Source organism: Ascidia mentula, chromosome 4 (genome assembly GCF_947561715.1).
Source record: "Ascidia mentula chromosome 4, kaAscMent1.1, whole genome shotgun sequence".
Taxonomy (NCBI): Eukaryota; Metazoa; Chordata; class Ascidiacea; order Phlebobranchia; family Ascidiidae; genus Ascidia; species Ascidia mentula.
This window is the reverse complement of record NC_138569.1, coordinates 8,376,074-8,402,594: the sequence shown is the minus strand read 5'-3', so window position 1 is coordinate 8,402,594 and position 26,521 is coordinate 8,376,074. Positions and strand designations below refer to the sequence as shown.

Here is a 26,521-nt window from a genome sequence, read left to right as displayed (position 1 = left end):
AGATGAAATTTAAATTGTGATGTAAATAAATTTTCAAATTAATTTCGTCCTGGTTTTGGAATACTGTTGTTTTGTTTGCGGATTATTTGCAATGCCAAGATTATACTGACGTTCACTCCCAGCTTGAGGAAATAAAGGTTTGGCTGCCTCACATTATTTTATATATTTATTATGTAATGCTAAGGTTGTTCATGACCAAACGTTTGACATGTTTTTTTACAATACCAGGTCAGCGCAGAGAATGCTGCCAGCTCCGCCATGCAGCCGAGCTTGATCTGACATGGACCAGGTCGCGACCAGCGGTGAGATCCTACACGACTCCTCCCGAAGCAACGAAATTCTAACACTGCTGCGCAGCTTTATAAACCAAAGCAGCAACGACTTTCGAACCACAGCCGCCACCCAGGCCGACTTATCATCACCCGCGACTGTCTCAGGTGCCGCAGCAAACGTCGTAGTGGCCGCCACTGCCGGAATATCGGACCCGCAACGACGACAGCAGCAAGAAGAACCACTTTTGGTAGGTTTCACGTGTTTGGCGCGATTCTTGTGTTGGGATTTGGGGGCGGGACTCGCGTCGTCCATGCGCGAAGGGAGGGCGAAAAAACGTGCCTGAAACGCTAGGTGCTATAATTAAACTTTTTCTGTTCATAAAATCTCCTGGTTCGGAGACAACAAATTTCTGCGGTTCGAAAGTGCTGTATGCTCATTTTGTTTAAGCCGCATATTGCCTTTTGATCTTCGCAAGCTGCTGTTGGTTCATAATTTCAATTTATCAACGAAACCAAATCTTATGGTGTTCTGTAATTATGCAAAATACCTAAAGCTTAAGCATTAAATACAGTTAATGCGTAAAAAAGCTCGTGTTGCGGTGGTTTCTTGGCAACAGAAACCCTTTTCACCAATCAAATCACAAATAGCCACAACTTTTTAGGCGACTTTTCACCGACAGCAAGCTTCGTCGAGTAGCGACGCTACGTTAGACGGCGACTGTTCGTGCTCTGGTGTGGAAGAGTGCCTCGATCCTAACGACGAAGTCACTGAAGAGGAAATCGCCCAACTTGGCGATATTGGCCCGGAAATTATCGAATCTGTGACCGCCGCCAGCTCACACGGTAAGCTCACGAACAGCCCTCGTCACGTTTACATTTGCAGCACAGCGCACATTTGCTTGGGCGATTTTAGGTTACGGCGTTTCGTGGCCCTTGTCGATGTAGCTATTTGCGCTCCATCACGATCGATGTAGGGATAACGATTTGTGACGCTTTGAGAGAGGAAATTCCAGCTGAAATTGTATTTTCCGTCGTAGAGAATCGTGACTCGATTTTCTTGTTGGTATATCTATATGTGTGAATCAGTAGCCTGCGTGTTTACGAAGCATGTTTGGAAAAAAGTGTTTTTTCAGGAGCCCAAAGATCAAGTGAAACAAATCCACTAAGAAAATAATCCTGATTAAAAACTTAATTACGCCTGATGAAAGATTCTCGTATTTGCGTCATCATCCGATTTCCTGTCACAGCTCTTTAAAGATTGCCCATTTATGCAACTAGGGAATTATGAAACAATCAATATGGATGTGTGTCCCTCTTAAAAATTACCCACGAGAGTGGAAAGTTGAATTCTTGTGTCACCAAATGATTGTTTGTTTTCCGTTAAACCATAAAATAACTATATATTATGGGGACATAAAGACTGTTAAACGATTGAGTAAAATCTTCACATTATCCCTGTCATAAACTTTAAGGTTTTGTCAACGGCGAGGAGTTGATTCGTCCCAACAACATTTGCAAGACGATCAACGAGATCGCAAGTAGTCAACATATCCCCACCGAGATTGGCAACATGCCACAAAACAACTCACTGTTGGAAGCGGCGCTCATATCCAACATCACCTCCGCTGCGGCGGCAGCCTCGCAGAGCGGAGGCAACGACTTTCTTGTTCAAGCTGCCCTTGGCATGGACCAGACCCAAGGAGGGTTCCACGTGCAAAATTGGAACGTGGACGCCATGAACGCGGCCAATGTGCCTTGTGATTCCTCGGCTTACGTGAATAGACAGACTTTTCCGGTTCCAGGAGTGAACCAGCCCGGGCTGCCGGCTACTTTTACCAACCCTGCCTTAGAGGGTGGCGGTTACCTGCAATACGCCTCACAGCCGCAGTTTGGCATGGCAAGACATGACCAACCGTTAATAGGCAACCAGTTGCACGGTGTGCCTTTTGGAATATCTGACTACCAGGGAAATGTGCTGCGCGCGGATGCCATTAACGCCACGGCTGCAAGAAGCCAGGATATGACACAAGCCGTCCATTCAAAGGTAAGGCCTTACGCCTGTCCTGCCAAACAATGGCAAATTGACCTCTTGTGCTTGCGTACGTGGGAAGTTATGTAATAAGGACCACACGAAATAGATATAACAGAAATACCTTAAAATCTAAAAGAAGCCGATAGGCCAATATCACTCAGCAGTGGCAATCAGAGCGGCAGTGTGCACCTAAAAAATCTGAATAGATATATATATATATATATATATATATAACTGTACTATACCATATGACCACGATTAGCGTGTTTAGCGTCAATTAGGTAATTGTAACAATTTTAGTCATTTGGGCACGAAATATGCAAATAACCCAGAAATTGTCGATATGCAAATCACCCTGGCATTGGTGGCAATGAGTCAACCGGAGACTGTGCGTCGTTCGGCTGCTTTTCCTGTTTCGCGGGGTACATCAATCTATTTTTGAATAGTGGTTTTGTAACAATTTATGTTTATGACCAGCAAACGATAATGCTGAATGGCCCTTCATCAATATGTGAATAACTTGTACTGTTACTTCTGTCGATAGATTGATACCATTGAAACAAATTCAAAAACGTTCCTGTTGTCGATAATTTCAGATCAACAACGCTTATCAGGGCATGAACTTTAACCCCACATCGGTGGCTATGTCACCCAATACCGACTTATCCACCATCCCATACAGTGGTGCCTACAGCAGCAACGTCGGAAAGGGCATGGGCAGCCACCGACATGGTCAGCAACCGACTGAAAACCGGCTAGACAGCGGAAGCGAAGAATGTGCGTCCGAAGATCGAACTGGCGAGAAAAAACTGACCACAACGCCCATACCTTCTGATGCCGAGAAGATGTCCAGCAGTAACAGTGTGAGTAGCGGCAGTCACGACGAATCTCCCAGCAGTCCTGGGGAACCAGACGTGCACTCGGGCAATCCTGCTCTTTCTCAAGCCGCTGCTACAGGTACCAGCGATTACCACCTTAACGCCAGCGGCGACTTTGGGCAGATGGTGGGTGCAGGAACGGAACAGTCATTTGCCAACAATGATATGCTGCTTAACGAGGAGAGCATGATGAACTCTATACCTGTGGCGGACAGCGTTGTCGAATTGTCGTCGTTGATCGATATTGGCGAAGTTGGGTCGAAGTTAGCGACGAAGAAGCACCTGGAAGAGATGAACGCTGCTGACACGTGGTCGGTGCGAAAGGAAAAGAGGAAAAGGAGACTGCATAAAAAGCACAAAAAGTCTAAGCACCAGGAGGAAGGTATTGGATCAGGTAGTCTTGCAGATGCTCCAACCAGTGGCCGCGAGCAAAATGCAGATTACCGACAACAGCACCAGTCCAAACACCGCATTTCGGCTTCCGATGCTCAACATTTGTCGCCCTCTTCTTCTTTATCTTCCTCTTCCAAGAGTCCTATGTCAGAATCGAAACTTGGCGTCTCCTACAGTGCAATAATTCCCAAAACCACAGCTGATCCTATCAGCATTGCCAACGCTGCCTCGTCCGGCAACATGAAAAGCGGTAAAAGTGCAGAATCCAAGTCGAAAAACTGGGACGGGGCAAAGCACAAGGATAAGTCTGGAGACAAGAAACACAGGAAAAGACAAAACAACACTGGTGCAAATTACCACGACCACAAGATAATTGCCCCGGCCTCGCTTCACATGCCGTTAAACAGTGGATCCAGTGGGGGCAATTACACCAACAATCCGAACCTTGCAGTCAAACCTTCTCCCGAGGGCGAAAATTCGGCCTGCAGCAGCTCACAAAATGCCGTAGTGAGAAGGTGGCAGACGGTGACAGCCATCCAAGGTCCGAAGCTGCCACCCATGTTGTCTGAGAGTGACAGAATTCCCAAGCGCGGTCGCCCGTCCAAGAAAATGAAGGAACTAAATTTGAAGTTCAAGTCAAATGAGCCGGCGGCGGACCCAGTGCTTCAGACAAAAGTAAAACCGAGCGAAAGCGCATCGAAGATGGTTTCCATGTACACGATTAACGACAAGGGATTTATTGAGGTGCTTAACCAGAAACCGAAAGAGAACCGACGAAGCAAGGAGCGCGCAGAAGCGTTTCGTAACCACCTGGCTGAGATTTCGAAACGTAGCTCGATACAGAAGAAAACGGCTGGGGCCAAGGATGTCGTGGGGGCATTTAAGCAGATCGGCGTGAGAACGAGAAATCGGGCGTCGACTACCCCTGGAAGCAGTACGGGTGATGACAAAAAACGTCCCAAGTCCAAGGGAAAAGTCTTTGGAGGCGATGCTGCAAATGCAACGAGCAGCGCTATACCAGAGACATCAACTACGGAGGACGGGATGTACACGTTTTCTGAGCTGGCAAACAAGTACAAAATATCTGATTCCATTGTGTATAGGGCCATGGAGCAATCGCAGCGAAATGTATTAGCACGTGGTAAATCAACGAAGATCGTTCAGAAGGCTAAACCCACTGTCGAATCTGCGCCCAAACTTGAGTTTCAGCGTGAAAAAGATAAGGCCTACAGGCCAAACGATCAAAAACATGACAAAAAGAAATCATCAGTTTTGTCAGTGGGCCCCATTGCAAAAGAACAATATAATTCTCAACAGGGAGAAAAACTGGTGATTTCCGAAACTAAGGCCGAGAAAGTGACAGAAATTCGCACGAAGCCGCAGGACGTGAATGAGATTTTGTCTTCCGATCCCATTTCCCACGATAAAGTCAAAAGGAAGAAGAAAAAGAAGAAGCACAAGAAAGAAAAGCACGAGGATGGCAAGAGGAAAAAGAACCGCGACAAGAAGAAAAAGAAGAAGAAAGAGCGGCGTTCGAGCGATGGGGATCACGAGCAAGAGGCCAAAATCCGCTTCCAACAACAGCAGAAGTCGGACGTCAACAACAACCAAACCACGAATCTTCCGTTTGCGACCGCCGAAAGAACGGTAAAAAAGAAGAAACCCAAGATGAGCGGTTCCAGCTCGTCCAGCCTTGGATCCAGCGCCATCAGCACCCGACCCGAGAGTACAACCAGTCTCTCAGATGGCGAAGACAACGCGTACGACGGCGGCGATAGTTCTAGCGAGGTTGAAACGATTATTTCATCAGAAACAATTCCGCCAACGACCAGCGTGAATGCATCGTCGCAACCGACAACGCCATTAAGCATCACACAATCCGTGTTTGGGTCCGGGATAGCTTCATCTCAGATGCCATCCTTCCAAGGGATAAAGGAACACGGCGGCCTTGTGCAGTTCTCAGAACACACGCGTAAGATTGAAGAGATGCACGACGCCCGTGTGAAGAAACACAAGAAAAAAAAGAAGCTGGTTCGTCGCTCGAAAAATGTCGCAGACCCCGCTTTCCTGTATAATATGGAGGAGCTGTCGCAGCAGTTGGCGCGAACTAAATTATCCACAACCCTTTCTTTCTTGTCTGGTTCCCCAAAACAGGAAAACGTTTTCGCACGTGACTTCCGTCCGAAGAGCAAAGTGTCGGGTATTGGTGGGAAATGCGTTGACGATCCTCTCTCGTACCGAGACCCGTCCAAAAACCGATTCAAGTCAAAGCGACAGCCGGTTGCGGTTCCTGGCTTTGGAGTTTTCAGTGGTAAAGCCGATGGAAGGAAACTCTTTAATCCGGAGCAGTTTCAACACGTTTCGACATTTTGCCGACTTGGATTCTTTGCAGAGCACGGTCTTGTGAAGCCATACTCTGGTGGGTCGCCGATTGCCTTTCTAAAAAGTATTAGCGCGCAAGCCCCGAAAAAGACAAGTGTGCCTTCCGAGACGTCCCGCCAAGAAGTCAAGCAAGTGCTTGGGGCAAAGAAGACCCCAAACACACAACCAGGTCGCAGAACAGAACGTGTGGAGAGTAAAACTCAACATGATTCAATGCCGCAATCGGAAAGTGAGAGCGAGTCAGCTGGCTCAGGACCAAAGAGGGCCCGGAGGAAGCGGGGCTGGCCACTCGGAAAGCCCAGAGGCCCAAGGTCAAAAAAGCCGTCTTGTGACGAAGATGCCAGCACGGATGCTGAGTTAGCGGACAAACATAAACGAAGTGCGGATCTCGATCCCACGTCATCCAGTAACACCCAAGGGGAACAAATCCAAGACGACGTGGGGAAGCGGAACGCAGGCAAAGGAAAACCAAACGACTCCGGTAGAAGCGAACCGGGCAAGGAAACTGGACAAATCAGTCACGATCTAGTGAACCACATCAAAGCCGCCATTGCAGCCAGTCTTACCTCCTCCGTGCCACCTGACTTGGTGACGAAAACTGTGGATAGTGCGGTTGCCGACTACCTTAGTCGTGTTTCGGACGACACTGCGAAACCAGAGCACCGAAAACGAGCTACCCAAGCAGCCTCGAGCTCTACAAACACGCACAAGCAAGAAAGGAAGCCACGCGGAAGACCACCAAAACATCCAAAGACGTTGACCGACACCGGCGCCAAAATCGACGGTGATAAGACCTCTGAAAAACCGAAAAAACTTTGGGCGTCAAAGCACCAAGTCGCGCCCCCAGGTCGGGATTTGGCGGAACGCGGTGTACCGGGCCGACCCAAAAAACGAGGTCCTGGCCGTCCTCGAAAGTTTCCTGTCGTAGCTTCATTGAAACAGAAGCCTGCCGTGGTTCGACCATCGGTCAAGAAAATGGAGGGCGCTTTTCCACCTCAAGGCGCTCGGAGAGCAAACGCTTCATTCGCGCCCAGCGCACGACCAGCAGTGATTGACATGCAGCGAAAAAAGGCGGGAAAAACGAAAAGACCACCTATCGTGATTCAGAAACGACCCGCCAAAGTGAAAATACCAACTGATACAGTGATAAGCAGCCACCATGCTCGCTTGGCGCTGGGATCTCTGCTGAGCGGCAAAGCACTGCGTGAGCAATCCTCTTCACCAGCTTGGCTCTCGTCTGTGAACTCGCCGTCGCCTGGACTTTATCACGGCCAAGCTGCTGAGGGTCATATGGACGATGCTATCAACGCCGCTGTACGTAATGCCGGTGGCCAGGGATCCGACGCAGGGCCTTCAATCACTTGCGGGCAAAAAGTTGGCCCTAAGAAGAGTCTGGAGTCGGTTGTGGCAAGACTTAAGAGTCGCCAATCTTCAACAGGCGAAGAGATGGATTTGCAAGACGAGAACTGCAACACCAACAACAACGTAAGTTTTGCCATGAAAACTTACTGACAAGTATCAACAAAAATACCTTTAAACAGAAATGCATTAAGTAGTCGCATTATTGTTATGAGTAGTGTTACTTTCCTGGCATCGTTTTCGTCTATGTACTCTGTTGAATGTTGTCAAAAAGTAGCAATTTTTCCCAGTGTTTCACACTAACAATGTTGATGCCTGCAATTTAGAACTACCGCGCTGCTGAGAAACGAACACATTCCATTTCTGGGCTCCAAGTTGACGAAGATGATGCAGTTCATAGAAAGAAGTTAAAAACGCTGCACGATCCCTGCGCAAAATCCAGCGATTGGTCATCGAGCGCATTTAGGTTAGAAGTTGTTGTATAGGTTGTGGTTGGTATCATATTAGTGTGGGCCGTTACGTCCACAGCGTCTTGCATTCTACTCTCCCCTGGTTGTTAAATTAATTGTGCTTTTTGTGTGCGCAATGTGCAGAAAAAAATCAACCAATAAGGTTGTATCGGATATATTGAGCGAGTTATTCGAAGTGCACTGGAGCGTGAATAAATACCACAATTTTTTGTTAGCTCTTTGTTCAGTAAGTCAAGCCTTAACCATGCGGCTGTTTGGCATGAAAATGTCAAGCGAACCGACGACTGTTGCCATACAATTAACCGCATTTTTACGCTTTGCTGCAGAGAAGCATCCCAAACGCCGGAGGAACGGAAGGTTTTCCAGACGGTCGGTCTCTTCTCAGCGGCTTTCAAAATGGGCAGGTAAGCTTGACTTTGTTCTCATGTAGTTTGTACCGTTGTGGTGCAATAAACAAGGCTGACTTTTGCCCTCGGGCGTTTAAGTTGCGTTGATTTTCAAAATACTGCACAATGCTAAGGTCCCGAAGCTTGTATCAGTTTCGGTTCACGTGGTACCCTAATCGCGTGATGCGTGTTGTGCAGTTTGCACTGATTTGAAAATCGATGCGTATTAATTGTGCGACGTTTAGCGTTTTAAAGCGATTCTGTTATTTGTATGTCCGGCCCAATCTAAAAGAGGCGTATTGAGTGGTTTTTGAACGGTTTACATTCAACATACAAAATATTACTTCTTCCAACGCGGTTTATTTTTAACCCGATAAACCACTCGACAAGGCCCAACAATTTACAAGGTCCCCTCCTATTTTCCTTCACGCATCCTGTCAAAATTGAAGAGCGCGTGGGTTTTTCCGTATGCTGAGCTCAGCGCAATATCACTGACGACAAAAGGCCACTTTGCCGGTTACCGCGAAATCTTGTTTTTGTCGTTTTGTCCTCAGTTCGTTCTCATAGGCAATTTCCTCAAAAGCATCTTTTGGTAGATTTTACAAAAGGCCTAATTGCGATTTGTCACGAAACGGTATGCACCAACCGATTGTCAATTTGCAGCACCAAAAACGTCACGCAAACGAAACGATGTAATTTTGAAACTTTACTTGTCTGACACAGGGCAGTAAACGCGTCACGTTCCCTTTTGCGATTGTCTACATTAAGTTAGCCACCTTAAAAAACACTCTCAAATAACGCCTTCCAAAAATGTTAACCTTATGTTGGTGATGGATTACAGGCTGAAGGTTTAAACAACAGTTTCACATTCCTAGTTATAATTACAGCGAGGACGATCTGACTGCCGAGGAACACGAAGTCGAATCTAGTCCACTGATGCCACCTCCGCTACATGCTGGCAAGTTTCTCCGCAAAGCGCGCAAAGATTTTCAACTTTCCTATAGCGTTTGGTGGATGTACAACCGCAAGCTGATCAGAGCTCGCCAGGATCCAGCGACGCAGTTTGTGAAGATTGACTCGAGTAAGTGTGTTACATGTTGCCTGGTGTAATAAAGCGGTCAAATGAAGTGACTTAACGCAAGTCATGTGTCACTAATTTGAGGATAGGCCAAACCTTTAAGAAATAGGAAAGCTAATGGAAATATTAGCAGCCCGACGCCAAATCGAAATAAGGTTGTGACAGCAGTTTTATGTATTTTGTTCCATACTAGTTGTACGGACATAAGCAACCCTGCAATTCATGCGGATATGAGGGATTGCTGGAGTTGCATGTAATCTGCAATAAAACCTTGTTAGCTTCCTCAAAAGGTATAAATGACGGTTGCATTTTGTGCAACTTTGCCAGCGTTCCATTATGCAAAATACCGTTGAACGCACGTCCACTCGTCACGTGCTAAAGTAAAAATGCGCGCCCTAAAAGTCCGTGCCAATCCCTCTCTTTAAAAATATTTGAACTGTCGAAGCCGCGATGCTGCTTTTGGGGTTGACAAAGGTCAGCGGCGTGCGAGTATATGCACATTAACTGTCCAAAACTGGCGAGGCTTGACATGTCGGCTATTCGGGTTTGGCAGGAGTCTCGTGATCTATGCATAAATTAGCGGAAGCAAGCCTTGCGCTAGTCTCGTCCTTTCGACCCCAGCTCGAGTCATGTTTGATATAACTGATGGACGACGTGTTTTTTGTTTTGTGTCTAACCGCCCTAGTTTAAACGCCAGTTTGTGGTTAATAACAAAAATACTCAATGTCGCGAGTGTCGTGTACCTTGTCATGTCAATCTGTTTCATAGAAGTCATTGTGGTTTTGCATCCATTTTGTGCCGAACTTCGTGACTTTTCGTCAACACTTTTTGTGGTTGTAGCAATGGTAACGACTTCAAGACACCTTTTGAAACGTATTCTGATGGCAGCGCTGTTTATTTTTCTGAAAATTGTTTCGTTTTAATGTCGAAATCTAAAGAGTACAATAAACTCGTCACGAAAGCAGTGCGCGTTAAATCTCCTACCAAACGTTCACTTCATCGCCTTAAGCCCTAATAGCTCAGTATATGCGGCCGATTTTATCTTACCCGCTTTTGCAATAACCCTGTGTTTGCTTATCGTAAAATGTCACACCAAACCCGCCACCTGGTCTCGGTCGGTTCCGATTTTATATATAGATACAGTGTACTTATGAAGAAGGCGACTTTGTTGTTGTTCTTGGCAGAGTTTATTTTGTGCCCCAAAAACAAATCGCCGTCGTGTATGTTGCGAAATGTCGTACTATATAAGCCTTTTATTTCTAAGGCAATTCTCTTTGATACACCGACTTGATTTATCTAGCTTAGCTTAAGGTTTAGCTAACTTTCCGTCCGAATTTTTTAACCGTTTCTACTAGCAACCACTTAACAGAATACGGCGTTATTAACTTCTCCACTCAAAGTAGTTTCTCCTAATTAGCGGACGTTCAACCCCAGCTGCCACTTTCTCATATCGAGCGTTCAATACGAAGACGTTGTGATTGATTAACAGCTTCCCGGCCTAGTCAAGTCCGTAGGGATCTACAACTTGTTTCTGATCACTATCTGAAAACATTGGTTGTCATCAAATACAAATTTATTACGTGCAGACCACACTTTACTAGGCAATTTGATAAATCTGGTTAACGTATTGTGTTAATTGTTCCTGGTTGATGGCCAGTCTGCATGTATTTACAGTTTAGCGCAACTACAGCGCAATCGCAGCGTATACACCGCGGAAAAAACGTCAGAATATTAATTCAATTTATAGGTCACAAATTTCCCGGTTTCTAATTCCGCCGCATTGTAAATCGAATTTGAATTATAAAGAAGCGTCTTGCCTCTTGTGGAATGTGATTTCGCTAAATTCATTTCATGTAGGCGGTCGAAAACCACGTGCTAACCCGATCTACGGGTCAGGCTGTTGACGTCGAGCGACCCTGTGGTATTTCGGCGTCTCCCACTCCTTTGTGACGTCACAGATTGTCAAGTTGATTTTGACAAATGAGACCTCCTCTGTCAAAAATGAATCAGTTTTTTTTGTCTGTCGGTTTGTTTCCAAATCGTCATGATTTTTTCAGTGATCGCGCTAGTTTGGAGTGAGGTTACATGTTTTCCGTCAACAATCACTTTTCGAGTTATGATTTGAAAACGAAGCACAAATTTATGTCTCAACTCACTACAGGTCGTTACGCTTGATTTACTGCCATTCTTTTCCGTATTTGTTTTCCAATCCGAACGCTGCGTCGACTGAAATCTCCCAAAATGAATTATTTGAACAACAAATTGTGTAACATGTACGTAGGGCATCATTTGAACAACATTAACCACAGCTTGTTAATTTTATAATTGGAGTTTGTGCGGGGTTTTTATCTCCAATTGGTTGCAGATGTTTACGTCGACACGCAACCCGTCGCAGAACAGGAGGAGCACATCTGCGTGTGCAAGACTCTCTCCGCAATCCGATCCGAGAGATCTTCAGAGCCAAGCCAGGAGGATGAGTTAGGAGGATGCGGAAAGGAGTGCCTCAACCGACTGATGTACATCGAATGCTCGCCCGAAACTTGCCCGTGTGGGGAGAAGTGAGTAACAATAGTTGCATTGTTAAGTTGTTGGTATACTTACTAATAAAAATACTTTATATGAGGAGTTGTTGACGGGAAAGTGAGTAATATTTTACTTAGGCCGGTTTGTGTCCACCCAAAAACCAAAATTTGCCTTCACGGTTTCGTCACCATAAGACACGGTGTACATACTAGGGAGTTTCAGTGTATTTATTGTCATGAAGCTTTTGAAAAGGCAAGTGCCCTTGTCGGTATGTTTTTAGTCTGAACATGTTTGTCAGCGCACCAACACTCAAATATAAACTTTTTGTCCTCGTTACAAGATTTTCTTGCACGCTTCTATGCGGAATTTGAGCCAAAATTAAAATCCCTTTGCTCGGGAGAAGAGCTCTAAACCAACGAAAAGCCGCAAATATCTGTCACCTCTTAGCATCGGCGCAAATTGAATTTCCTTCCTGACCCCTCCCTTGCTTTCGTCGTTTTTCGAAAAGCCGAGATATCGGGTTTCTCGCGTCTTCATACGAGGCCTTAACTTTTCGCCTTAGCAACCTAATGGGCTGAAGGCGCAACTTTGGCTCGCCCTCAAATTCGCTTTTCGTTATCTCGCCCGTTGAAACCTTTGACGCATTTGTGTAGCGCCGCAGGAATGTACATCCGCCTTCGTGTTTGACTGGTGTTAGTTTCGTTGTATATAAAAGGCGTACAAGCTGATGAGAGGCTGTGACGCTCCCACACGTAGGAAAACTTGCCACATCAACCAAACCCAACTGCCTTTATATGTCCGCAGTTGCGACACGCCTGTTTTATGGTTTCTATTGATTGTTGTGGAGTGAATGCGGGGTCACCAACAGTTGCACATAAAGTTGCGGTCAAACGCGGTTCAAATGTTGTCAGAAAATTCGTCAGTGATTTAGGAGGTCCCAAAACAAACAGAAGAAAATGTGAATGGAAAATCTAACTAAAAGCAAACATACCCTAAAATTCACTTCAATTTAAAATTGTTTGCAATTCATGCGATAGTGCAGGAACGTTGAAAGCGAGAAAAACAAACAGCTTTTTTATGGACACGTGCCGTCGTGGTCTCGACTCAACGATTTTTTCATCCGCTTTAATACCGAAACGTCGGCGGAAGTTTATCGATGTCGGTTGCGACCGGATCGAAATGCTTTCCATCAAAACATCTTCCATTTCCCGAAAAACAAGGCTCGCTGAAAATAACTCGGAAATTATACGTTGGGAAATGGTTGTGTTATATCTTAATAGGTGTTTACGGACATGTAACAAATAAGATATCTTTTGCAGTAGATTCCTATTTTTCATTTTACTGGATTTTTTTACAAGTCCTCGAGTAAAACTTCTTCACACACCATTGAATTCCCAATTTGTTTCACAAGCTGTATGCTAAAGATTTTTTCCTTAAGCCCTGTGTTAGTTCGTCCCCCTTCCCTGTTGGTTGTGCGTTCAAATTATTTCAGCACTAGCGAGTTAGCGCCGCCTGGCGCACGGTTTCCCGCTTGATTCTGCAAGAGCACAATGTAACGTCCTGCCAAATTCCGGTGAAAATAAGTAACGGTGGCGGTTGACTTCTCCAAAAGACGAGTGCGTATAGGTTTCCAACCAATGATGCGCGCAATGCCTTTTCAATACCAATGCAAATTTATGCGGAAATTGTGGTAAGTGTTTTATGGACGGTAGCGAACTGGTATCCCAGGGAGGTGTTGACGTTACGGTCAGCGTTGCGTGTGCAAAGGAAGTGACCTTTTCTCCACCTCACCGCGCTCAGTTTAAAACCGTTTTGGGAATAACATGCCTGTTGGATTATGATCGACCTTCCTGTTGTGGGATGTGCTTCTATTTACATAGCATTCCTACTATTATGCGAAGGACCTGTAAGTCACACTGATGTGGATAATATGTAACCTCAAATTTCACTCTTTGTTGTTTTCTGTGGTAATGCTTCCCGCCAAACCTACCCATGTTCATTTTACAGCCGAGGAAGCAAAAGGTCAAGTTTAACGGGTGGCGGGCATATGAATGTTATTTTTCACAGGCACGCCACCAAATATACCAAAACAAAAATATGTTTGTTGAACACTTTGTCGTTAAACGTATTGCATCCAGGCTAGTATTTTATTTTGTGAATCTTAAAGGAGCTTCTAACAAACCACTACCCTGTTCAGTGGTTTAGGAAAAGTGAATATACTTTCTATGGTACAATTACAGCCGTTAAGTGCGGGCACCATTGCGCCCGACGAAACATTCTTAAATGTGCTCCAGTGGATCTTATTGCAGACTTTAACCGTGTCTTTTTCCTGTAGATGTGGAAACAGAGCGATTCAGAACAAGCAGTGGTGCTCCGAACTCGAACGATTTCGAACTGAGGATCGCGGTTGGGGAGTGAAAACCAACTCTGCCATTCCTGAAGGTAGGAATTATCGGGGAGTGTGTGGAAGTAACTGGAACGACAAGTAACTTGTATCGCGGCAAAGGCCAGTGCAAGCTGTCGTACTACAAAGGTCGCCAGTCCTGATCAAACGACCCGTTTTTATGGTTCAATGAAGCGTGGATTATGGTCGGTCCCCACGCGAAAATCCTGTTTGTGAGAACAAACAGACTGCTGTGTATGGGGTGAACGCGCTGATTTATCGACTCGTGCGTGTATGTACACACGGCTTTGCGCCGCAATTCCTACTGAAAGAATAGGATGCCAACATCGCGGGTCGATGTTTGTTACCAGGCAAACTACAAGTGTTTGCCGTTGAAAATGAGAACTCTTGTTCAATAGCGGTAATGTTACGGAAAATCGGACAGAAAACGCCGAACAATCAGCTGGCATTGACGAACTGAATGAATTCGCTTTTCCGTATATACGACCTTTATAAAAATCTCTCCTGAATGCAGGGCAATTTATCCTGGAGTACGTGGGAGAAGTGGTAAGCGACCGCGAATTCCGGCGTCGAACGATTGAAAACTACAACGCACACAGCGACCACTACTGCATTCAGCTGGAGGCGGGCAAAGTAATTGACGGTTACAGGATGGCGAACGAAGGACGATTCGTCAACCACAGGTGCGAGTTTGACGCTTTACTTGTTCGGGGCTCCATCTCATGTGGATTTTCTATGCGAATTTCTAATCGTGATGACGACTGAGGTTGAAAAGTTTTTCCCGATGAGGATTTGCGAGTTTTTCGATTCTTAGGTTTCGGTTCTGGCATTTCAGTTTATATTCGTAATCCATGTTATTCGTAATCCGAGCAAAAGTTGTTCACCTTTCGTTGCATCGTGTGACTATGCTTTTTCTAATTCCACTTGGGTTGTTTTGCATTATTAATGGCTTCAATCAATTCCGTTGAAGTCGTTGAAGGTACGGAATATTGGATAATTGATTTTCCCATGAGCTCAAATCCTAAAGGCCTTCCGCTTATTTACGTTCATTAGCTTTGATTTTTACAAGTTGATTTTTCGGCAAACTTTGCGTTAAGTGTTAACAGTTTCATAAACACTGCTGGGAATTAACCAAGAAAATTCTCCACCTCCTTTGGTTGAAATATTAACCGCACCCCCTGTTTCAAGCCAAGTGCAAGTTCGTTCCGTTACGTTTGGACGCGAAAACAATGACGCGTAACGGCAATAAGTTGGCGGTCGTCACGGGTCGTTTTTTCGCGGTTGAAAGATTTACACTTCCCGGGAATGTAAGAATGCTACTTAATCGTAATTCTCTTTTCCACACAACTGTGCCTTTGTGCAAGGGACGGATTTTAAGTCGTTAGGGTACATTTATCAGTTCTGGCACCTCACTTGCGTCATCCATAAAACACGGAAGAGAACGGGTTAAAGTACCACGTCAGCAATCGCTAGTTTTGTTTTTTTCCAGCTGTCAACCTAACTGCGAGATGCAGAAGTGGGTGGTGGACGGGGAATACAGGATTGGTCTCTTCGCCAAACGCAAGATCGAATGTAGCGAGGAGCTGACGTACGATTACAACTTCCACGCCTACAACTTAGACCGACAGCAAGTGTGCAGGTTGGTGAATGTTGCTGTGGTTTCCGATTCCTATTTAGCTCCATTATTTTGATCCATTTTTATGTACTTTACATAATGCACTGCTGCTTTAAAAAAACAAGAAATATGTGAAACAAAATGACATGTGCACCAATCAAGTCCGCAGAGGTTATCTAATCACGCGCGCATATGGGGTGAATGGATCTAAATTGTTGCCAAGTACAAACACTGCCCAAAACAGTTTCAAAGTATTCGCACCTGCAAAGCTGTGCCAGCCATGCAGAGCGCGGCACAAGGCTCCATGACGTTATATTTGGTGAGGATCTACTTGAACCCGAGGCCCGCCTACATGCCGTTTGTTGTCGGTCAAAATGTTTGTGTAACCCGCCGCGAGCCAGCTCCATCCTTCAACTGAGTTTGCCTTTTCAATTTCCTACTCCCCGGCCTTGTAGGGTCGGGTTCGTGCCAATCCCCGTCGAACTGTGGGGACTAATATGGGTTGTCTGCCTCCGGCTCTATAAGGTGTGCCGGTGTACATATAGCAAAGTGGCCTGCGGCCGAAACTAGTTTTAGCGTGGGTTTGTAATACGGCGAATACGAAAATTAGCCTTAACGAGTATTGATTACTGTCATTTGTTTAGATTAACTTTGGATCAAAATTGCAGCAAATCCTTGTGATTCAGTAAAAACGCCCCTTTTAAACTTCGCCTTGCCGTCCTTGCCGATTTCACAGCCGCTTAGTTGGAAGCTATAAAGCACGCTATAGGCTGAAGCATGCGACTTGCTAAAATCATCTGCGAGCCTATATTCCCGATCTACGATCTTTGTCTTTTTTTTGCAGATGCGGAACGAAAGAGTGTAGAGGGGTGATCGGCGGCAAGACGCAGAGAGTCTACCCTGAGAGTATTCTAAATCGCATGGACAAAATGGTCAACAAAGTCCATGAAAGTGAAACAAAGGTGGAGAAGAAACACAAAACCCATATTCCCCCGGAACAACATTACACCACGATAGTTGTAAGAAAAGTACTTTTTGTCTTTGTTTGTCATATGTCTGGTTGGGTTTGTTGATGTCGTAAGATAGAATGGAAAAAAGTCCTATAACTGTTGCTTGACATATAAATTATTACGCTACAAAAATAGACACGTTTCTGTATCTGAGATGTAACCGCAGGCCCTAACAATTCAGGCCCGAAGCCGAAAGTATATTTGAAGCTTAAATTGTGCCCGAAAGGGAAACTATTACGAAAATGTGGCACAGTGTAATTTGAAAATATTTCGAACAGTGGTGATGTATCAGGGCCTTTTCTCTGTAAGTGTGATGACGTCACCACACACGCACACTCGTGCAAAAATGTCAAATTGCGGCTCAGTTGTGACAGAATGTGGATTTGGGAACCAATTAGACCCGACCTTGTTTTGAACTTAAGCCTGAACCCGATCCGAAAAGAACGAAATACTACTCTGGTTTCAACTATTATCCCCTGTTCAACCTTATGTCAAGCACGATCAGAGACTGTTTAGCACATAAACTTAACCCTTACACCAAACACTTTACTTGATGAATCCTATGAAATAATTGACCCACCCCTTGAACAATAGTTCCACAAGCAGTGTTTACATACAATATCTCCAACGCCGTCAACCGTGTTCAGGTCAACAACGTCCAGCTCGGTATCCGGGAAATAGACTCGCAGCAGACAGCGATGCTGACCAAGCAGGAGAGAGTGTTCGTTCATTCCCGCTGTCTTTTCCTCCTCAGAAACTTACACCAGGTGTGCCGTTGTGCCGAGTGCCCTTGATGTTTTTTTTAAAACGTGAGTTACGACGTTTTTTGCTGATGTTTACGTTTAACTCTGCAGAACAAGCAGCAAAAGCAAAGAATTCGGCAATACAGACAAAAGGAGCAATACTGCAGTAAAAGTAAGACTGGATGAAAAATGTTTATATTTTTTCCCATTGTTTAAGTTTATATTTTTGTTGTACTAGTAAATAACTTCGCAAAATGCGAACAAAAGTATTTTAATTGGAGCGAAGCCATTTTTTGAAACTTTCAATATGGCGACCGCAAGTTTGGCTCGCGGCCATTATACGTCACTAACCGCGCGCGGACCGCGGCGAAATGATAAACGTACTGGTTCGGAATGTCGGTCAGCGAAAATTGCTGGAAAGCCCGTATTTATTCACCACAACTAATTTTCGATTCGCCGGTCTTTGAGGGATGGTGTACGGAAAGGCACCAATTACCTCAAGTACGCTGTTTAACACGAGTGAGTTATGCGAATTCGATGTTCGCTTACAAGTAATGCCGACTATGACCGACTACGCTGATGGCCGTAAATTAAAACACCATGTTCTGTGCAAGGTTTCTGTGTTGCAAACGAATGTAAATCCTCCTGCTCATCTTTGCTGCTTGGAATATTGAATTGTTAATGTTCGGTAGCTAACTCGATCATTTCCATGGCGCAGATCTATACATTTTGGTCCCTAAATATTTCGTAAATAGAGTTAAAATCATTTTTTTATTGTGTATAAGACGCAGACATATGGCCACTGTTTCGACCTAAAAGGTCTCATCTGTCTGCAGCTTATACACAATTCGTATTATTGGCTCCACTTTGCTTATCATTTTTTTATGTTTAGATGGAACAGCGTTACACGAACAGAATGAGGTAAAACATAGATTGAAATTGCAATTTATTTTCTGTTTATTACCAAATAGCCTCAGTGTATCCATAAAACAATCCTCACTTGGTTAAAATTTACTGATAATATCTGTGAGCAATTGAATAATGTGGTAATCCATTTGCAGCCCCAAGACAATGAGACTTTGCTGGATACTGCCATCAGCGATGTCTATACGGCTGTAATGACGTGCAAGGACGAGAACGGCATTAGTGTTGCAATTCCATTCATTAACCTGCCTTCGAGACAGCAGTAAGTTTTTGAAGGAAGCTTAACTATCTGCAAAAATGTGCAGTAACACTTTCTACTGGATTGCTTTTTGGTCGGGCATGCCAGAAACTGCTGGTTAATTTTGAAAACAATAATCATTAAGCGTGATGTACACGTTCCTAAACTGGTCAGCGCAATCCTGCGTAAATATTTAAAGCACTAACAGTTGTTTAGTTTGTCAAAATTTTAAACTGCATAAGGCTCCATTCGTTTCGTATCGTGCCTCAATAACGGTCTATGAATTTGGAATTTAAGATATTTGTTTACGGCAAGTGTACAGGTATTTTACAAAGCATTCGTTACAGAAATCCCGACTATTATCAGCATGTGTCGGACCCTTTGGATCTGACGTGCGTGGAGCAAAGGCTTTTGACGAAGCAGTACGACACGTTTGACGCGTTCTGTTCCGACATGCTGCGTGTGTTCAGAAACGCGGAGGTGAGTGAATTCGTCCAATCGATTTTTTAGTGCTTTGCGTGCATCGCTTCAAATTTAACTGAAAACAGACAATGTTTTCAGCAGGATTATCCATTGCTGTTGTTCCGACAATAAAATGTCGCCTAACTTCCATAATTATAGATTCCAGCAGCTAGCTTATCATTAAAGTTTAATTATGACGAGTGAATTGCGTCACAATGCAGTTTAGAATCACACGATTGTCACCAGATCTCCCTCTTTAGCTTCTCACGTCTTACTGTGACGTACATCGCATAATAGTGATTTGTTTGCTCCTTGGTGGTGTTGTCTTGACCTGTGTTTCTTTCGTTTTATCGTTCGTGATTTTTAAATATCAAAACAGTACCTTCATCATAATAACATCTACATACAATTTGGCAGAAAATTATTGAAAATGATATAACGAATATTCTTTACATACTCAGTGAAATTTACGCTTATCACTGATTCTTAACCTCCCAGCTAGAAGAAGTAGGTTAGGGTTGTCCACTAAGCTAGATTGAAACATCGACGAGATGTTATATTGCGACATAATAAGGCTACCATATTTTTATCAATAAAAAAGATATATGTTAAGAGTGTTTGTGTATGTCTACCGTATGTGCCCCTGTTTCTAAAAACTACGCAAATGTCCTCTTTTGTATATGGTAGACCTACACAAACCCCCCTAAAATGCTAACTCTTGATCCATATTAAATCGCAGCTGTATTGTTACCAAGAAAAAAATCTTTAGGGACGCCAAGTAAACATAATGTGTGATTAGTCTCAATTATTTCAAATAATATGATGTTGTGACATGTTCAGTCGTGCTTCCAGCTGTTTAAATAGAAACCTGTGTTCCCAGGCTCTTTTGAACTCTGTACTAAACTTGTCGCATGACACCGTTGAGTGATCCACTGGAGCATGCTTAACAGATGCGCCTTGTCAAACCGACGGTCATGGTATAGTGGAAGTCAGTTTCCAAAAGTAGTAACTGTCATCGTCCCGTTAAAAGCTACCATCGCAGTTACTTGATATGAAGGGCTTGTGTATTTAAGTATTTGGTGATTTGTTGTTCGTCGCAAGCATTAAACTTTCCTGGTTACCTATAACATGATGACATTTTGGGAATTGCACACGTTCATTGCGCGTTGGACGTTACTCAAACCTAAATATATAATTTCGGCAAAATTCTAAATGTTTATTTAGTGCAGTGCTTTTAAACCAGTGGGTCACGGAGCTAAGTAAAAATCAATGCACGGAAAACCAAAAACTAAAGCGTGTAGTCAACGCTAACGAGAGAGTTGGCCACGCAATTCTATAAAAAGATAATTGGGCTGCATTAGAAAAAGGTTGAGAAACAGTTGTCTTGGTGCAAAGCAAACCACTTCTACAATAACATTCCTTTTGTTTAAACTCCTTCTCATCACCAAAATTGGGAATCAGAACAAAAACAAGAGCCTAATCCTGGTATGTTTGGTGCGCCGTTATACACTGTAATACGTGTAGGTGCAATTTGCCGTCGACGGAGCAAACATAGGTCAGAACAAACGTGTTCTTATAGTTGTCAGGATTACAAATGTATCTCACGCAGCTGTTGGGCTGACTCACCTCTCCGCTTTGTTTCGCAGAAATATCACGGCCGCAAATCGACCTTAGGCCGGGATGTGGCCCGTCTGCGGAAGGCCTTCAACTCAGCCAGGAACGCAGCGGCGATCGTCCTGGGCCAATGTCGCGACAAGACCAAGAAAAAGGTAATGTTGGTGGTGGCATTATGACGCACGGAGCGGTATTATAAATGTCAAGCACGCTTTGTGGAAAATGTCGTGTCAGTATAGACGGATGAATGGGTCAACGGCGGCTTCCTGCTTTGTTGGCTATAATATACCGTGTGCTATCCCATATGCAAGCCTGTGGAGTACCTTCATCCGCACCCTATGTGAGCCAACTGCGTCATTCCTTTAATATGATGAGTCCAAAGTCTGACATTTACGTCTACATAAGACGCATACGTGCGCGGTATGAAGAATAGATAATAATAATCCTGGTGCATTTGGCAAATATGACAGCCCTTTGGCATTGATTCGTTCCCACCTTCAACGACCCTTGAATTATGCAGCTCGTCCCAACGTGAGAGCGTGCTGGAATGTGTGACAGCGAACCTCCTTTCGAACGAGCCATGAAATATGATTCACCGACCGCTAAAACACGGGTTCCGCGACTCTCGCGCGGGACTTCACGCTCTTAATTGGCTTTATGGCTTAAAGTTCCACATCAACGCCATGTTATCATCCACTGAGTAAATAAACACTCAACGAAATGAAGTTGTATTACGACCTAAATGTTTATCAACAATGCAAGATTTTTAGCGAAATCGTACATTGCAGGATCAAGAGGCAGAACGCGCAGAGTTGGTCGAGCGTAGAAAGAACAGCGACTTCATCCGATGCATCTGCGGGATATACAAGGATGAAGGAGTGATGATACAGTGTGAGAAATGCTACGTAAGTGTTTAGTCGACCGAAAACGTCACGAATTACTTCCCGCAAAATGAGTATAATGGACCCATTGAACTGTAAATTCCTATATTTAACGAAATGACTGGAAAAGCTGTGCAATATGTAAAAAAGTGTGTTTAGGAATGTTCATGCTTTGAGTTAAGACACTGCATGTAATTGTTTTTTCTCTTCACTTCATTCATCGCGACGTTAACTCCTGTTTTTCTTGGTTTTCCCACATTTCAGTACCAGACTTTCGCTTGAGTCATTCCACCAGTTGATTAAACAGCAGTGTTGCATAAAGACGGCTAACCTAAATATATTTTCCAGGTCTGGCAGCACTGTGACTGCATGGGTGTCCTGCCCGATGATTACAATGACGAGCGCGCGTATTTGTGCGAGGAATGCGACGAGAGAGACGTCCCAGATGAGATCGAGGTGGTTCCCCAGCCCCCTAACGCCCCACCGGGTCACACATACTACCTAACACTTAGGAAGGACAATATGGTGATAAAACAAGGTGACTGCTTATACTGCGTAAACCAATAAGATTTTTTTTAAGTTTATTTCAATGCGCCATTTTCACGGCGACTGATGCGTATTTGTCGCTTACAGTTAATTTTTGATGCAGCAAACTGTCCGTTGAAGGGCTTGAAATTATTTATTCAACGCAAAAACTAAACTTCATCGCAAAGATTTAAGGTTTAAAATTTACGAAATACATTTAAAGGTGACTGTGTCCGAATTATCCACGATCACTGTCTTCGTCAACGTTCTTCAAATAACCCCCCTGTAAGAACTTCGTATCGTCTCCAATCCCACTCCACGCCCGACAGGATGGACTACCTTCGCATCAAGAAGCTCTGGACGGACGACAAGTGAGTTACAGTCGATTTTAATTAATGGGTAACAATTTCACTTTTCTATTAAATGCAGCAAATCGCTGTTTGTAGAATGTTGCCACCTTTATCGCAAGATCCGCTAAATGTACAATGCCTTCTTACGCCAATTTGCGTTCAAAGGAAACCCAATAAAAATTGCCCAATTTCATACCCGTTTTAAAAATCTAAATTGTGAAACAGTCAAAAAATCAAAATGGCGAGTGGCGTCTTTTCAAAATGGCCACCGACCTTTTGCCACAACTCAAAAATTTTTAACAACCCCTCACAACGCTGAATCATAAAAAAATATTTAACGCTTGCTGAGCTGACTCGGCGTAAGTTCCATTGCCCGAAATCATTGCGTTTACAACTTGTTTACTCACAGTGGCGACAAATTTGCGTATGGACACCATTTCGTGAGGCCGCATGACATCAAACACGGGGAGGCACGTCGTTTCTATAGCAACGAGCTTATTGGTTCTCCTTTCCACGAGATCGTGCCACTGGAGGCGGTGGTAAGCGTCTGCTGCGTCATGGACGTCGAGACTTACTGTCTTGGAAAGCCGAAAGGTAAGTCTGGGTCGAAGGTTACTCTAGGTCGATGTGTGCAAAGGATTTAATGTGGGTCGTGTAGAGTTTATCACACAAGCCAAAATGGCATATAAATTAAAACAGATAGTTTGAGATTAATATCGATATGACTTGTCAAGAATTGCAAAAATTAAATTGTGGCTCTACCAACAGAATTTTTGGTAAAAATACATACATTTTCTTGTTAGGGAGGCATGCGGATTTCTTTTTAGAAAGCAAAATACTGTATGCCAAATGAAATATCCTTACTGCTCAATTGAAACGGCCGTGCGATAACGCAGTAAATCTCGTCAGACGCACGCAGTGTGGTCGCTGGCTGCATGACGTCAAACCTAACCCGTGTACATACTATACCACACACCCCTGGGAGTGGCTCAACCTAAATGTTGCTCTTTTCGGTCAATAAAAGCTATTTCTAACCGTCGTCAACATCATAAAGTTCTGCAATTCTGCGATGAATTCTCTTAAAAGCACCTCTGCCAAGCAGTTCAATTCCAAAAGCAATAAGCCTGATAGGTTTTTGTTACAGTCACGTGCTTTCTTCATTTTTAATTTGAGATTTATTTCATGTGCATTTGTTTCGTCACGAAAATGACTTTTTTTAACCATTTAGTTATTTTCGGTACCAGTCTCTTGAAACACTGATCTGTGCTTGTAAAGGTGTCAAAGAGGCGGACATCTACATCTCAGAACACCGTTGCAACGCATCACTCAGAGTTATTGACAAAGTAGTGAAGGCGATGTACCCCGTTTACACCAAGCCGCACGTATTTGAAACTTATGAGAAAAAACTCACGCCCGTCAGGGACTACCAGGTATGTATGCAACCAAAACACCTTCCCCTTGGTTTGGTCAACCCCTTTTAACCGCGCCTGTCACATACAGGTGTCCGAACAGGACAGGAAGACTCAAACGCGGCGAACACAGTGGTTGAAAGCTACAGAGAACGGGACCAAGTCAGATAGTGGTGAGTGCTGGATAAAAAATGGTAAAATGAGACTTGCCTTGTGGTGCTAAAATCTCACCAGCGTATTTATAGTAGTAAAAGGACAATTCTCACAATGTTCTGTGAGATTTGTGATACCTCAATTATTCTTTTACTGACACTAACTCTGTGACCTGTTTTACAAACAGAAAGCAGCGGAACGGAAGATTGCAGCGCCCACGTTTCTAGCGACGATGAGGAACACAGTGACGAAACAGTTGATTCATCGCAACATGTTTCCATGGAGACAGGCGGGGACGAAGGCGAGTCGGATTCCGGAAATGACCGCGACGAAAAAAAGAAAAGGTTGAATGGGATTTTGAGCAAACTGATGAAGGACGCGAGCTCGAGGTCGGTTATAACACGTAGCTTATTTTCATAGGTCTGTGATTGACGTACTACCATGTAATATGAATACACTTTGGATAAACCTTATACCCTGCATGGTTTATCGTTGGCAGGACCAAATTTGAGGGTTTGATACAATATGTATGGCAGACGTCGCGTATTAAACATGATACATAAATGGTTATTGCTTTTCAGGGCCCCTTCCACCTCCCAATCACCGTCGCCAGGCAGCGAGTGACGGCGCAACCGCAGTCCCTAGCAACGCGCAGACAGGCCCAGCAGTTTGAAAGCCTTCTCTGATACAACCTGCCATCGTGCGGTCAGCGCTCAGTACGCGATTACCGCCATTTGTCAGTATTCGACCCTCGCGTCAAGTGTTGTCACGCAGCAAGCCACAACCTATCCACGCGCGCACCTCGTGAACCTGTTAGCCTCCAAACAGCCCTTGCGCACTTGTATGGCTTTTCTGAGCCAAGTATTACAAGCCGAAAACCTGCAGTACATTACTATGAGCGAAGACGCTTGTCAACCCAGCATTCTTGTGATCATATAATTAACAATCAATCGTTTACGTTTAAATTCAAAAATCAAACCGCAAAAGTGTGTGTTTTGTTTTGTTATACATTATTCTGACGACCATGAAACATTGTTGGTTGCACCATACACCCAAAAAAACTTGCCAATTTGCTTTTGGAAACAAAAACGCTTGCCATCGCGTAAATTTCTACACAGCATTGCCCAAAACTTCAAAATTCCTATCCTCTGTATAAAAATTACCAACGCACTTTGCCTATTATACACCGCTATTGGGTTATGCTGTTATGACTGCTTGCCGCTTTCGCACGCAACATGTATTTGATTTAGCAGCATAGCAAAGATGATATCTGATTTTCTGCTGTCATTTCAAAAGCCTTTATCGTTTCCCCCTGTTAGTCCTTCTATTCTTCTATTATTTTTCAAACATGTTCAATTGTTCATTCATAAACGAACCAAATAGGACCTAATATTGACAGTTTTGGTTTTTAAGATACGATTACGCAGCATGCGGGATTCTGTATAGTGCAACCACGAAAAGGTGCAGTGGGTGTTGAAATGACCGACCGAAGAAATATTTTACTGCAGTGTACTGCGTAGGTGTCTGCGCCATAGAAATTGTACGCTGCTTCACACAATCAAATGCATGCGCTTTTTATTATTTTGCCGAGTGAACTGTAATTGTGCGCTTACGGCTTGTGTGCCGTAAATTGTGAATGACCTTACATATATGCTCAATTTATCGCTGTTATATCAATAAGCGCATTTGTATAACTTAAATTGCGCGGTGTTGACTGAAATTTTGTATACATGGCTGCGGACCGTTGATTCCAGTACGCTTGTAAGCTGATTTCTATCAGACGTAATTGCTTTTCCACGGCTTGCTGCGCGCGGTCGTTTGTAGTACACTACATGTCGTGTTTTAATTTTGTGTCGCGGCGCTTTTTTCGCTTTATCGGCTTTTGTGTATTTGCTCGCCTTTTAATCGTGGAGTGCAGAGTTTTAAAAGTACAAGTTCCATTAAAACCAGTCAATTTGTACGCGATCCACATGAAATCAATGTCCCAACCAGCTGACTACAAAAAAAACAAGCTACATTTGGTCGCCTCGTAGTCTTGCACTTGCATCGTTTCATTACGAGCTTGAACATTGTCTTGTTCTATGGGTAAATCGCAATAAAGACAAGAAACTTCTACTAACTTTACCGAGTGGCGTGATGCAATGGTGTAGCCAGTCAAAATAACCTTGGACCCAAACAGTTTTATGGGTTTATGAGCAAGTAAGAGTTCGGCTAAAATGTCGCCTCTGATCGCTGTCGGGCCGTTGTGCATACATGTTGTACATAGAGGGCGCCAAGATACATAAAACCCTGAACTAACTACAGAAATAACTTGCACAAAAAATAAATCGATCTTCGACCCAAATTGTGAGCAGTGAAAATACAGTTTGAATGTGTTGTATATCTGGCAAAATTATCCTCGTAAATGTCCAACATAACCG

At 44.0% G+C, this 26,521-nt stretch overlaps 1 protein-coding gene across 2 annotated transcripts; it reads left to right on the top strand.

Moving 5' to 3' along the window:
• LOC145899582 (uncharacterized) lies at positions 1-26,220 on the top strand. 2 transcript variants are annotated; one of them, XM_082988432.1, is made up of 27 exons: positions 1-137; positions 229-520; positions 935-1,115; positions 1,745-2,316; positions 2,901-7,442; positions 7,643-7,782; positions 8,113-8,190; positions 9,060-9,253; positions 11,616-11,808; positions 14,109-14,215; positions 14,692-14,860; positions 15,667-15,816; positions 16,637-16,811; positions 17,450-17,569; positions 17,657-17,717; positions 18,438-18,466; positions 18,607-18,731; positions 19,055-19,187; positions 20,816-20,938; positions 21,572-21,688; positions 22,013-22,202; positions 22,413-22,560; positions 22,949-23,133; positions 23,815-23,969; positions 24,040-24,121; positions 24,289-24,490; positions 24,683-26,220. In XM_082988432.1, exons 2-27 carry the CDS (start codon positions 281-283, stop codon positions 24,723-24,725), a joined length of 8,454 nt encoding a protein of 2,817 aa, XP_082844558.1. In that variant the 5' UTR covers positions 1-137; positions 229-280; the 3' UTR covers positions 24,726-26,220. The 2 variants fall into 2 exon arrangements, with proteins under 2 accessions (XP_082844558.1, XP_082844557.1); XM_082988431.1 differs by having other exon boundaries at positions 9,048-9,253.
• Positions 26,221-26,521: the final 301 nt, after the last annotated feature.

What these genes read in the sequence shown, in the direction of transcription:
- LOC145899582 (XM_082988431.1), top strand. Translation starts at nt 281, where the DNA reads ATGGACCAGGTCGCGACCAGCGGTGAGATCCTACACGACTCCTCCCGA. An exon ending in AACATTACACCACGATAGTT is followed by an intron (nt 16,812 to 17,449) that starts GTAAGAAAAGTA and finishes AACCGTGTTCAG; the next exon opens with GTCAACAACGTCCAGCTCGG. An exon ending in AACCTGCCTTCGAGACAGCA is followed by an intron (nt 18,732 to 19,054) that starts GTAAGTTTTTGA and finishes CATTCGTTACAG; the next exon opens with AAATCCCGACTATTATCAGC.